General features: G+C 45.8%; 1 protein-coding gene across 1 annotated transcript; it reads right to left on the bottom strand.

Annotated features, from left to right (window-relative positions):
• Positions 1–1,234: 1,234 nt before the first annotated feature.
• On the bottom strand, positions 1,235–10,159 carry LOC125551090. The gene is made up of 9 exons (XM_048714242.1): positions 9,303–10,159; positions 6,628–6,813; positions 5,880–5,972; positions 5,422–5,604; positions 5,214–5,316; positions 4,947–5,132; positions 3,215–4,182; positions 2,431–2,879; positions 1,235–1,817 (listed from the first exon to the last, which is right to left on the bottom strand). The coding sequence occupies exons 1-9, from the start codon at positions 9,531–9,533 to the stop codon at positions 1,760–1,762; spliced, it is 2,457 nt and encodes an 818-aa protein (XP_048570199.1). The 5' UTR covers positions 9,534–10,159; the 3' UTR covers positions 1,235–1,759.
• Between the last annotated feature and the right edge of the window lie 4,600 nt (positions 10,160–14,759).

Here is a 14,759-nt window from a genome sequence, read left to right as displayed (position 1 = left end):
CGAGGCAGGCAAATCGCCGAACACCTTGCGCCCGGTGGGCGTGTACCCGCCGCTAAACTGCACCTCCGTGGCCGGAAACGGCGGCCGGAAACGCACAGCTGCTGTTGGAGGGGCTGTCGTGGCGAAGCTCTGCTATTTTTCCGGCGGAGAATGGCTATCTAGCGGTGAAGGGCGGCGGGCGGCGCCGGGATATAGCTAGTGGCGGCCGAGGGCGCGGGGGTGGGAGGCGAGTTGGGGAAGAAAACCTTGACTTTTCCCCTGATGGTGTGGGCCAGCCGTGCTTTTCCCTTGCGCCGGAGCCCCCAATTGCCCCCCAGTGCGTCGGGTTCGGCCTGTGACCGCCGGGCGGAAAAAAGGGCCGAACCGGCGATTTTCGGCGTTCTGAGGACGCGACTGAGGCGTTTTTTTGGCGCCGGCGCCGAAAAAAATAGTTTGGGCGGGCCTGTTGGGGACGCGGCTGGAGATGCTCTAAATGATGCATACTAGAGCTCTCAGAAACAGCTATAAAAGAGCTGGCTCTCTCTCTCTCTCTTGAACACAAGAGCTGGCTCTCTCTCTCTCACACACACACACAAGAGCTGGCTTTCTCTGTGAAGTTATGTTCAGATGCCTAAATCAAATGTAACATCGAATGCTATGCTACTGCTGCTGTTATTTATGCATGACTCTTTGCAAGACGCGTTGATGCATTCCACAATGACTTCGGTCTGGTCTTTCAGCTGTCGCTTCTTTTTCCACCACTATCAATTTGACTGGTTGGTCAGTACGTAGTACTGCCTCCGCCCCCAGAATAAGTGACTCCAGACGAAGGGAGTAATATGCATATACGCTTGGTCTCCTGGAGCTGGCGCCTGGTGCACCAGCGCATTTGCAGATCATATATGAATTCCAGGGGCCTACCAAAGCTTAGTCTGAATAAGATTGTGTGACGGTGAGAGCACACTAGTGTAGCAGACGCATGCATCGTGGACTACCGGACTTTGACTTGGGTAGACCGTACTGGACTCGCTCACAGCCTCCATCCTCCTGCTGTGATAACCATGGACTGGACCGCCAGGAACAAGACGCTGCGATGAGCGCCCAACCTCTCAAGCTCCACTCTCGAGAACCAGCATCATGATTTTTCTTCTGCATCATGATTTTCTCCCCTGCTTCGTCTAAAATCTACAGTACGAACGATATGGTAGTAGAACACAAGCACAAGAACAAGGGTAGACATTGGTCGCAACGGTGATGAAGCACAACTATGACTATCTCTGGTTAATTTTCCGACCAACTGTAAATCTAACATCACATACAGTTTTAACTCTGTACCTACCAATTTCATCAAGCATCTACTGTTACTTCGGGCAAGGGGCCTTCCAACACAAAGGCCTCTCCGAGAACCAGACAGATTACACTATCACCACAAAACAACACAAGCTAGGCTAGCTCTTTTTCTTCCCCCCAACAAAGTATCTACATGGCACAGACAGAGATTAAGCTGTGCTTATTCTTTCTTTTCCTCTTCTTTTCTTTTTTGAGGGAAATGGGGGGACACCATGAGATTCCAGTCACAGCAGCGCAGGCTGCGTTCCGGCGGCATGGTGAAAATCTGACGACGACTTGGGAACGACAAGTTAAAGTCAGGATGTACATGATGGTGAATTATTTTGTAGATTAACCCTCTGCTATTGCCGCACCGGGTGTGCACGATGTAGCGGCATCTTTCTCTTGGCTTGACATGTCTTTGGTACATGATGGTCAACTATGTCTTGCGTCAGCTGGAGAGTGGCGGGAAATCTCCGTTGTCCTTAAGATGATATGGCCCACCATTCCTGCAAATTGTACATACGCGATTACCAATTGTGAATGATTCAATGCTGAAAGCATACAAGTTAAAGGTGAATGCGGCAACAAACAAGACAAGAGAAATGCATGAATGCCATATACCAATCAGAAGCCTACAGGGGATGGCACATGTTAAACTGCCCAGTCTTTAACCATACTACTGGGATGATCAATAATCAACATTATCCCAAAGGAAAGACATAACAGACAGGAGCGATGAAGATTAATGTAACATAAGAGTGGACGGGTTCGGCCATGCTAATTAGGAGTATCCCAAAGGAAAGACATTAACACATAAAACAGAAGCGATGAAGATTAACGTGGACGGTCCTTTTAGTGAAGTACGGAAAATAGCGGGCACTGGTTTTTAGTAATGTGGGAGAGCAAGGGCAGACCATAATACGGTGATCTGGATAATGACCATACTAATATATTTTGCAGAAGCTCTGACCTAACACTAAAAATATATTAAAGGAAGTGCGTGTCAATAGATAATAATCCAGCTGTAACATCTAAAGATAAAGCTACCAGCTAGGTGGCCCTCCCATGAAAGAGACGGTGTTAATACTTTTGACGACTAAAGTAATGCATCATACGTACCTCATCCGATTAGAACCCTTTCCAGGATTTAATGCTGAAGACACAGGGCTTACAGGTGCAGAAGATTGACTGTTGGCGGCAGAACTAGATTTGCTAGGATGGTCTTGAGAAGTACCCTTAACTTCCAAAGGCAATGCCCCCAAAGTCCCAAATTCAAGTTTATTGTCTTGTGGGTGAATAAAACCATTGCGATGAATACCATCCCTTGGAGCCCGGGGGGATGGAGATGATAATGGTATATTCAACGGGGAGGGAATTCCATGATCACTTGCACCAGGAATGTAAATCTGCAATGGTGGCACTGGCACTTGCCTCCATTCCTCCGACAGCACCATATCTGAAGGCATATCCATTCTGGGATAGCGGTGAGCCCTGTGATAGTGATTTGGATGGAAACTATGTCTTCCTCTTTCCCCTCGTCCAGCAGGTGGCCTGTCCTTGCACAAAGTCTGCAATATCCAAAAAGACAGACAAACTCAGGGAAAACACAAGACAGACAAGCCGAAACAACACAAATGCGCATTAACCTTGCAAAAGTAACCTAATTCTGCAACAGAAACATAAAAGTAGTAGGGTTATTTTTCAGCCTCATGTACAGAAGGTACAGTAACTCCAATAAGGAAATTATTCAAGTACACAGGAAAAGTAGTAGTGGTTCATCTCAGCATCTACATATGCATAAACGTGAAATGAAATGAATATGTAGGGAAATGCCAGATGTAGTGAATTTCAATGTGACTTCAAGTTGTATATAAGCATAATAATGTACAAAAAGGGAACATACTGGGTCAGGAAAGTAGGTGCCTGTTCCACGAGCTCGCATAGTATCATCCGGTTGATAAAATGGTCTTACAACGAAATAGCCAGATGGATAAGAACCAGGGGATATTCCACTTGTACCAGCATAGCCATAACCATTTTTTCTGCTATGGCCATTTGGTGAGCGATTGTTCTGATATTGTGCAGGTGGTGGAGCAGGCATTTGATAGTAAACTTGATTAACCGGGTAATCATGGTTTACTGGGTAATCTTGTTGGCACCCTTGTGCATAGGAAAGATTATACAAATTTGTTCCGTGATCTCCAGCAAGATCTGATAAAATGTCATTGATTGCACCTCCATCACCACCTGCCTCTTTAATATGTGCCCCATTGCTATCTGAGTTCTTAGCTGGTGGTAAGCAGTTATCCACTGGATGTGAATTCTCATTGCGATACTTAGTTCCTGGGTACCCTTTCGATGTCATCCCATGGTGTGCCAAGTTTATATCATGATTGGCACCAACCTTCCCATTTCCTGGCTCATACAAGAGATGTGGTGCATAGAGAGCTTTCCCAGGTGACAAGGTTTCACTAGTTGATGGTGCAGTCTCACAGAAGTCACTGTTATTCCTCGTACTAATAGAACTTGTTACAGGATTTGAAACAGACTTCATTTCCTCATGCTCAACCATAGGATTTTGTTCTTTTTCCTTCAGAGACCCATGGTTATTGACATCTGAAATACTGATGCTGTTGAACTGATCAGATAGATCACCAAAAGAATTACGGTCTAAACCTTTGTTGTCTCTTTCAATATTGAAGTCCAGTGCAATGTCCTGCACATCTGGCCTTACCATAGTGTGATTTCGCTTCAATGTGTTCCTAAAAAACTGATTCACTTCAGGCACAGCAGAATTGATAGGCACTTGAAGGATCTTCCCAAGCTTCCGGGCACCAAGATCAAATGCACTGCGTATCCGATAGAAGTTACCTGCGCATCAGAGTGATATTAGGCCAGCAAATTAAAAAAATCTGCTATAAGCATCTTGGACAATAAACAGCAAAGCAACAGCTTAATGCACAAAAGTAACTGTGCAGCATACCATAATGCTTGTGGGTTGGGTTCAAACCACAACTATCCATGCAACATAAAATAAATCAATGCCATCAGTATCCAAGTTCTAGCTTATTATGCAGTGCAAGTGAGCACAGTGGTACTGCTTGGTTAAGTAGCTGAAAGTTTGCTTCTGTGCTGAACTGAAATAAATATCTTGGCCCGCTGAGAAACAAAGCATGGACAAGCAGCAGCAAGAATGTAGCAAAAGCAAGACAGACCAAATAACACTAGTTGCAGTTAGTGGTAAAATTTAAAACAATCAAGTTTAGAGGAAGTAGATACAAAAACCCAAATTTAGACAAGCAAACATCAACAGTAAAGCTACGAAATGTGGGAAGCCAGATGCAACCACCCATTATGTGAGCTGATTATGTGAGCTGATGGTGAGATGATTATGCCCAAAAGCTGACCTCAGCTACATGCAATGCAAGTATTCAAATTTGACAAAAAAGAAGTCAACCCACATTCTTCCCCTGAGAGGCAACTCACGAGACCAAAATGAATTCACAAATAATGTAAGTTGAGAACTATCAAGTTTAAGCATCAAGTCATTCTAAGTTGACTAAAGTTGCATGGCACAATTTCAAGCGCACTTTTCCTCTGTACAAACAAATTTCATGATGAAGCAGAGAAGAAACCTTTGCTGACACTACGCCCAAGATTGTTGTTCTGCTTCAGTGGATCCACTATGTTGAGAAATTTTCTTGAGAACAGTCGAGTATTTCTCTCAAAGTTCCTAGGGGGGACAGTAAACCTTTGTGCACATTCTTTGAGAAACTCCTCCCGCTTAAGGAAATCAACATCATGAGTGTCTGGTGCTTCGGCTGCGCAAGAAAAACTATGTGATGACCAATTATGACAACAAAATTTCAACCAAACGAACAGATCAGACTGCATTCACTTACAAACTAGCTCAGGTAAGGAAGACAATGGTACAGGACCATACAAGCTTATACCCTTGTTATCCCAGTCAAATTTGCTATAATAGTCCAGAAATCTATAGAGGACCTGCAGCAGAGGAAACAGTTATGTCACCCATGGGGTTGGAATTTGTGTAACCTAGGTCAGCAGCAATTTTACAAATGTGGAATACAAATTTAAGTCAGAACTTACAGCTAATGGACCATCCAAAGACTTGTGGAAAAGATGGAAAATATATAGCACCAATATCTCCAAGGCGTAGGTAGAAATTAAACCATGGTGGGCACCGAGAATGCGGCTTTCATAATAACACCAGGCTTTTATCAGCATTATGCTTTTCTTGAAAAGGTGTTTTTTTCCAAATCTTTCATCAACCTGTAAAACATAATGGTTATAAACATGCATGCCAATGAGCAGGCTGACTTAAGAAAACCTTTCACCCTAAGTCCTACTCCCTCTGTAAAGAAATATAAGAGCGTTTAATATAAGAGCGTTTAGATCACTAACGCTCTTGTATTTCTTTACAGAGGGAGTGCCACATAAGAAAGAGAAAGATTATTTTTATTGCATCAAATATAAGATAGAAGATAGATCTGTGCATTAAAGGAAAAAACACAATCGACAACATGTTTCAGCTTTTGAGATGTTACCTGCTCAAGAAAACAAAGCGTACAGAGTCCACCAATCTGATTGAATGAAATGTCTACAACAATATTTTGCACAAGGCATTTGACCAGCTTCACCTGCCATCGGAAAGACTTGTCATTTGAAACATTTGGACGATAAATACAGAATTGTTATGCGACAGCATGTCCACCACTGCACAATCCCTAGCAGTTCAATACAAAAGGTGACCTTCCAAAATGATCTATGATATCGATATATCCATGTGCACAGGAAGAACAAAGAAAAAATGCAGTCAACTACTGGACAGTACACTTGAATGCAGTCAACTACTCCCTCCGCCCCAAAATTCTTGTCTTAGATTTGTCTAGATACGGATGTATCATTTGTCTACATATGGATGTATCTAATACTAAAACGAGACTTGATACATCCGTATTTAGACAAATCTAAGACAAGAATTTTGAGACGGAGGGAGTACTTATTTTATCATTGGCAGTATGCCACTAACATTGGGATATTCACATGTGTTATTGATACTGTATGCAAAGATGGATTATTTATTCTATTGTCACTAGTACCATGTATGGTAAGACAGAAATGTTTCGATGACATTGAAAGATAGCTGGATAAATTAAATATAAATGTACACTGCCTGACATTGTATAGAGCAAATAAAAAACAAGCATATGTCGGGAGTCATAGCAGCAACTTAGAAGCGTGTGAATTAGGTCTAATTGGTAATATTGAAAAAACACAGTCAAAGCGGCAAACCTCAGCATGGATATACTGGACATCCTTCACTTCAAACTCAGCATCTTTCCTCAGTTCTTCTGATTCCAGAACAGCGCGAACCTCATTTGCTAGGTTTTCATCAGAGCTTGTGGAACCAAATGCAGTCAAGTCGATATCTCCATCAGGAAGATATGTTTTCAGTGGAACAGATCCAAACGGAAACACCTATGTTTTCCACACAGAAAAGAAGAGGTTAATTGTATACTTCACATTCTGTCCAATTATTAAAAATAAGATGCACCAGTCTCGGCAGGGGAACAAAATCTCAAGCAATAATTATTTTCCCATTTGTGTACACGATGAAATCTGAGATTTCCAGGTTATCTATCTAAGACCATGTTGATACCTAATATAATAAATGGACTCTTCATAGAACAACTCACTGTGAACCTCTTGAAGAACTTTTATGTGTATACTTGTTTTGCTGTTTAGTGCACAAATCTGTACTTAATAACCGATACTCCATTTCTGTATAGAACAATTCATCTAAAGAGGACCCTGAAAGTGCAAACTTCAAGGTGTATAGAAAGTTGTACTGCACAACCTCCTCGTCGTCGATGCTAATGGTGAGGCGTATAGACAGCACAAACATCTGTGTCACAGAGATGACTCAAACACGTGCCAGAAGTGCCGATATTACTTGCATGTTTGTCATGTGATGTATCATCTAGCAAAAGCACTCGAGCATGCATGACACAAATAAGGAACCCTTCCAATCTACTGATTCTCACTATAAACCAAAATAAACGTACACGTGCCATTCATCTCAAGTTATGGCAACCACTCACCAGACCTCATGTGTTTCATATTAACAATAATCCAAAAACGACATATACCTAATAGGCAACATATATGCAAATATCACCTTACTCAAATTCATAAATATACCGATGAAGTCAGGACATGAAATTTCTTGCACGTGCAAATATAAAATAAGGGCACCAAAAGACCCGTGAGAGCCACATCATGAGAACGGTCACTAATTTACGTACGTATACAACCAACTGGCCACCCCAAGGTCAACAAAGTCGATGTTGTTCGATGCAGTGCCCAGACACGTGTCATTCATCAATTCACACTCACATAAATAGACCACCATTAAACCATGCAACGTGAGAAACTAGAATGCATGCCCACTAATGGCATAAAAACATTTGGGCCCAATTAAAGCATGATAAATCTAGCTCTCCAGCACCATGAGAGCAGGATCTCTAATATACCAACTTATACATCAGTTTGGTGGCATCACCAGCGCTGGCGTTAAAAAACATATTTCAGCCATTAGCACATTACAGTAGAGTTAAACAAAAACTCAATCATAGTAACTATAAAATGAGCAGCAGCACTTCACAATTGCACCTAGCAGGTTATCCAGACAACATTTCCATGCCCTAAAGGATGAATCAGAACAAGTGTGAGGAATCCTCCTAAAACATCCCAAAACATCTACATAGACATGACCCGGAGACTACGTCACATATAACTACAAGGGTATGGCACCCATGTCCTTGACGCACAAAGGAAAGTCAGGGAGTTTGGCGGCGCCCATGTCCTTGACGCAAAAAGGAAAGTCGGGGAGTTTGGCGGCATCACTAGTGATAGCATGATATAGCATAAAAAAATCACTTAGGGCATTATGGTAGAGCCAAACAGAATGGGAAGCATAGTAACTATGAAATGAGCAGCAGCACTTCACAATTGCACCTAGCAGGTTATCCAGACAACATTTCCATGCCCTAAAGGATGAATCAGAACAAGTGTGAGGAATCCTCCTAAAACATCCCAAGACATCTACATAGACATGACCTGGAGACTACGTCACATATAACTACAAGTGTATGGCACCCATGTCTTGACGCACAAAGGAAAGTCGAGGAGTTTAGCGGCACCCATGTCCTTGACGCAAAAGGGAAAGTCGGGGAGTTTGGCGGCATCACTATCGATAGCATGATATAGCATAAAAAAATCACTTAGGGCATTATGGTAGAGCCAAACAGAACGGGAAGCATAGTAACTATGAAATGAGCAGCAGCACTTCACAATCGCACCTAGCAGGTTATCCAGACAACATTTCCATGCCCTAAAGGATGAATCAGAACAAGTGGGAGGAATCCTCCTAAAACATCCCAAGACATCTACATAGACATGACCAGGAGACTACGTCACATATAACTACAAGTGTATGGCACCCATGTCTTGACGCACAAAGGAAAGTCGAGGAGTTTGGCGGCACCCATGTCCTTGACGCAAAAGGGAAAGTCGGGGAGTTTGGCGGCATCACTAGCGATAGCATGATATAGCATAAAAAAATCACTTAGGGCATTATGGTAGAGCCAAACAGAACGGGAAGCATAGTAACTATGAAATGAGCAGCAGCACTGCCCAATTGCACCTAGCAGGTTATCCAGACAATATTTCCATGACCTAGAGTATGAATCCTAACAACTGCGAGGAATCCTCGTAATAAAACCATCGTAAGGCAGCCACATAGGCATGATCTGGAGAACGTCAGAGACAACTAACAAGGGTACAGCGCCGTGCCCATGTCCTTGATGCGCAAAGGAACACGGAGCTTGTAAGCAAACGATAGAGCAAGGCAAGCATAAGGGTTAGAGAATCAGAGCATGCGGAAAAAGAAGGGAGTAGCTGGTTACCTCGCAGCCGACGCTGCACCTGATGAGGCGCTGGACGTAGTGCACGACGGCGGCGCGGCGGTCCTCGGAGGAGACAGACGGCTGGATCCGGCCCACGACGGCGGCCGCGGCATCCTCGAAGGGCCGCCAGGCGCCGGCGGAGATCGAGGACGGGTCCGGGTTGGCCGCCGCCGCCGCCGCATGGTCGGGCTCCTGCACGAGCACCACGGCGCACTCGTGGATGTCGACCATGGGCGCCGGAGCTCGCTCGCTGGCTCGCTCCCTCGAAGCCCCCGCAGCCGCGACTCCTCGCACGTGGACGAGGCGCGGAGCAACCGCCCGACGTGGGCGAGACGTGCCGGGAGAGGCGACGCCGGACAACGGCGAGCCCCCGGAGGAGCGCGCGGCGGGGGCGGGACGATCGGCGAGGGCGGAGGGGAGGGGGTCGCGATCTGGGCGCGCCGGGCCGGCGGCGAGGGGACGGGAGGGGATAGGGACAGCGGGATTAGCGGAAAAAGGGAAGACGGAGAAGAAATGGATTTTTAATACGTGACGGGAGGAAAAAAGGGTCAGGTTTTTCTCCCTCCCTCGCCCCCGCCCGCGGCTCGTCGCCTCTCCTCCCTGCTCCCGCGCCGCGCGTGAAGAGAGAGATAGAGAGACAAGGGGATGACGACGATGACGTGTTCTATCTCCGCGTGCGCGAGGCTCGATCGGCACGCACGCAGCAGCGGAGGGAGGACCGAAGGAGGGGGAAAGGGGAAGACGAAGAAGAGAGGAGGAGGAGGCGGCTTGAAGCCAAGATTTCCTTTTCGTCCTTCTTTTCTTTTCTTTTTTATGCCTTTTCCTGTTGCCGGAGAAAAGATCTCTCCCTTTCCTTGTCCTGCTCCCAGTTCTTGATCGGCGGCGTCGCTCAGTTCGCTGCTAATGCTAATGGAGGCCGCGCCGTTGGGTCTTCTCTCTTGCCTTTGGATTGCGTCGTCGGTAAACTCTGGGGACAGTTGGGAGATGTGCGACCGTCGACCCACGGAGGAAGACTTTCAGGTCCCCCTTGTTGGTGGAAGCTGCGTCGCTTCAAACCCATGCACCAAAATAGAATGCACTGACTACTTCATGATCATAGTAATAGCCACCGATTGGCCATGGTTTTATGGTTTTCTAGTATTCAATCCCTCCGTACTCTGTGGCCAACACTCTAGATTTTCTATGGACGGTTTGTTACTATGCAGCGGTGGGTGGAGCATATGGAGTGCGGCATTGGGTGTTATTAGTTCTAAAGGCAAATGGTACAGTAGGCAAGTAGCCAGTTCACATGGTAAAAATGGTGGGTGGTAAGTTGCCGCCGACATGGCTATTAATATTGCCATGCAGACGTGTTGTATCCTCTATGTATGTGATGTGTCCTAGCATGCTCTTGAGGAAAAAAAAAACATGCTCCATATAACGGAAACGATAACTGACTAACGTCAGATGTTTGATGACTCCCGGCGAACACTCTGCGAGCTGTTGGGTGTTCTGCATGAATCTCCCTGTGTGGCGGCTAGATGATTCGGCTGGAGCGAACCGTTCACTCATTCGTTTCGTCGTGGGATGTTTCTCGCAGCCCCAAATCACACGAAAACGTCATTGAGTGGGCCACATCATTGACTAGGTGAGGGGCGGGAAGACACATACACTTCGTGACTACGTCGTCGTCTTCCTCCCCTTTCCATTTCTCACCTTGGTCGTCGCCCCTCTCCGCTCAAGCTTCGGCCACCACTACCTTCTTCGCCGAGCTCCGACCACCACCATCATTAATTAAGCGTATGCGGGCGGCTACGAACTACAGATGCTATCGGACCACAGAAGAAGATCACAGCGGCCAGACCAAGCCTGCATCTACACGGCTCTAGGTCGTCTCTCCCCGCCACCCCATCCTCCATATGGGATCGTCCCCATGGTCCCCTGCTACTGATCCTCCCTCACCCCCCGTCGTCCCTCTGGTTGTGTAGCCTTCCATCGCCGATGGCATCGACTTTTATGGCACAAGGGTGGTCAAGCGGCGGGTGGCGGCTGCAACAACGGGTGTCGGGGTGGGCGCTCCTGCTGGTGAGTCTGTCGCCGTTGATACCTACTACCTTTCCTCTTTGGTGGCCACAAAGAGGATATGGCGCAGTGCGTTTCTATAGTCCGCCCACTGCGATTTCATGGTCACACGAGTGGTGGCACTGGTCCACCAAGATGTGTGACGATCCACCCACGGAGGAAAACTTTCAAGCCCCCCTGTTGGTGGAAACTGCATTGCTTCAAACCCATGTACCAAAAAAGAATGCACTAACAACTTCATTATCATAGTAATAGCCATCGATTGGCTATGGTTTTATGGTTTTCTAATATCCCACAGACTCATGGCCAATGACTCTAGATTTATATGGACAGTTTGTTGATATGTAGTGGTGGACAGAGCGTGTGGAGTGTGGCATTGGTGTTAGTTCTCGAGGCAAATGATATGTTAAGTAAGTAGCCAGGTCAAAAATGATGGGCGGTAAGTTGCCGCCAACAGACATGACTATTAAAATTGTCAAGCAGACATGCTCTATATACATGCTACGTCCTGGCATGCTCTTGAAATAAAACATGCTCTATATAAAGGCTTTTTTTGTCTGACTCGTAGTTTATTTATACTTATGACTGGCAACTGATGATTCAATTCGTTCGTGCTTCAACAATAAACATGCCATTTATGTCTTACATATAGTGTTTCTACAGAATGTTATTAGTCTGGATGCTTTCAGATAGATGCCGAGAATAATCACCATTTGTTGGCGTTGGGTTTTTTTTGTTTTGTGGGCTATTTGAACCGTGTGAAGTGGTCTATAACTATACGCTTTAAATTTTGATGCAATAACAAGTTTTAATTTGATTTAGTGCTGACTTATTCACATTTTCTAATTTTCTACTAATACACTCGTTGAGGAAAAAATATGGTCGGTATTTTTTAGGGAAACTTCTGATTTATTCATCAATTGTCAAGGTAGTACATAAGACACTAGAAGTACATATTACATCTAGATTCGTAGACAACCTAGCGACGAGTAAGCGAGCCGAAGGCGCGCCTTAGTCATCGCCCTCCCTTGCCAGAGCCAAGCAAATCTTATTGTATTAAACAGTCGGAAAGTCATCGTGCTAAGACCCCATAGGACCATCTCATCACAACAACAACCGTCGCCGATTAAGAGAAGCGTAGATCGAAAGGACCTAACCCGCAGACACACAAACACAGATGAACAAATACCGGATCCAAGTGGATCCACCAAAGACAAACGTCGCTCGGATCCCATGAGATTCGCCGGAGACACACCTCCACACGCCCTCCGATAAGGCTAGATGCACCGCCTGGATGGGGGTGGGCGGGGAGAACATTTTCCATCTTCGGGGAGCCGCCGCCGCCTCGCCTTCCTGAGCAGGACACAAACTCTAAACGGACACAAAACGACACCTAAAAACTGTAGGGGAACGTAGTAATTTCAAAAAAAATCCTATGCACACGCAAGATCATGGTGATGCATAGCAACGAGAGGGGAGAGTGTTGTCCACGTACCCTTGTAGACCGAAAGTGGAAGCGTTAGCACAACGCGGTTGATGTAGTCGTACGTCTTCACGATCCGACCGATCCAAGTACCGAACGCACGACACCTCCGAGTTCAGCACACGTTCAGCTCGATGACGTCCCACGAACTCCGATCCAGCAGAGCTTCACGGGAGAGTTCCGTCAGCACGATGGCATGGTGACGGTGATGATGTTGCTACCGACGCAGGGCTTCGCCTAAGCACCGCTACGATATGACCGAGGTGGAATATGGTGGAGGGGGGCACCGCACACGGCTGGGAGAGATCAACTAATCAACTTGTGTGTCTAGAGGTGCCCCCCTGCCTCTGTATATAAAGGAGCAAGGGGGAAGGCCGGCCGGCCCTCTATGGGCGCGCCAGGAGGAGGAGTCCTCCTCCTAGTAGGAGTAGGGCTCCCCTTTCCTACTCCTACTAGGAGGAGGAAAGGAAGGAGGAGAAGGAGAAGGAAGGAGAAGGAGGAAAAGGAGGAAAGGGGGCCGGCCCCCTAGTCCAATTCGGTTTGGGCTAGGGGGCCGCGCGCCCTGCCTCCTCTCTTCCACCACTTGGCCCATGAGGCCCATTACTTCTTCCTCGTATTCCCGTAACTCCCCGGTACCCCCGAAAATACCCGAATCACTCGGAACCTTTCCGATGTCCAATATATCGATCTTTACGTCTCGACCATTTTGAGACTCCTCGTCATGTCCCCGATCTCATCCGAGACTCCGAACTACCTTCGGTACATCAAATCACATAAACTCATAATACAATCATCACCGAAACTTTAAGCGTGCGGACCCTACGGGTTCGAGAACTATGTAGACATGACCGAGACATGTCTCCGGTCAATAACCAATAGCGGAACCTGGATGCTCATATTGGCTCCCACATATTCTACGAAGATCTTTATCGGTCAGACCGCATAACAACATACGTTGTTCCCTTTGTCATCGGTATGTTACTTGCCCGAGATTCGATCGTCGGTATCTCAATACCTAGTTCAATCTCGTTACCGGCAAGTCTCTTTACTCGTTCCATAATACATCATCCCGCAACTAACTCATTAGTTGCAATGCTTGCAAGGCTTAAGTGATGTGCATTACCGAGAGGGCCCAGAGATACCTCTCCAACAATCGGAGTGACAAATCCTAATCTCGAAATACGCCAACCCAACATGTACCTTTGGAGACACCTGTAGAGCACCTTTATAATCACCCAGTTACATTGTGACGTTTGGTAGCACACAAAGTGTTCCTCCGGTAAACGGGAGTTGCATAATCTCATAGTCATAGGAACATGTATAAGTCATGAAGAAAGCAATAGCAACATACTAAATGATCGAGTGCTAAGCTAATGGAATGGGTCAAGTCAATCACATCATTCTCCTAATGATGTGATCCCGTTAATCAAATGACAACTCATGTCTATGGCTAGGAAACATAACCATCTTTGATCAACGAGCTAGTCAAGTAGAGGCATACTAGTGACACTCTGTTTGTCTATGTATTCACACATGTATCATGTTTCCGGTTAATACAATTCTAGCATGAATAATAAACATTTATCATGAAACAAGGAAATAAATAATAACTTTATTATTGCCTCTAGGGCATATTTCCTTCAAAAACGTAGTTGGACCTCCTGCCAGCAAGGGTCGGAGCATTATATACCTTGCTAAATTCTGGTTCTAACCAGTTTCAAGCAAAGTGGTGGGGAACTTCGTTGTGTTCTTTTTTATGAAAAATTCTTGTGTTTGGGTTGGTTAGGGCATCTCCAACGCCGACTGACGATGTCCCGGACTAAGGGGTGCTGACCACGTTGCCACATGCCCTAGAGGCAATAATATTGTATTACTATATTTCCATGTTCATAACTAAGAGTTTATATTCTATG

Source organism: Triticum urartu, chromosome 4, assembly GCF_003073215.2.
Source record: "Triticum urartu cultivar G1812 chromosome 4, Tu2.1, whole genome shotgun sequence".
In the NCBI taxonomy this organism is placed as follows: domain Eukaryota; kingdom Viridiplantae; phylum Streptophyta; class Magnoliopsida; order Poales; family Poaceae; genus Triticum; species Triticum urartu.
The sequence above is the reverse complement of the archived record's forward strand: the minus strand, read 5'-3'. Positions and strand labels throughout refer to the sequence as shown.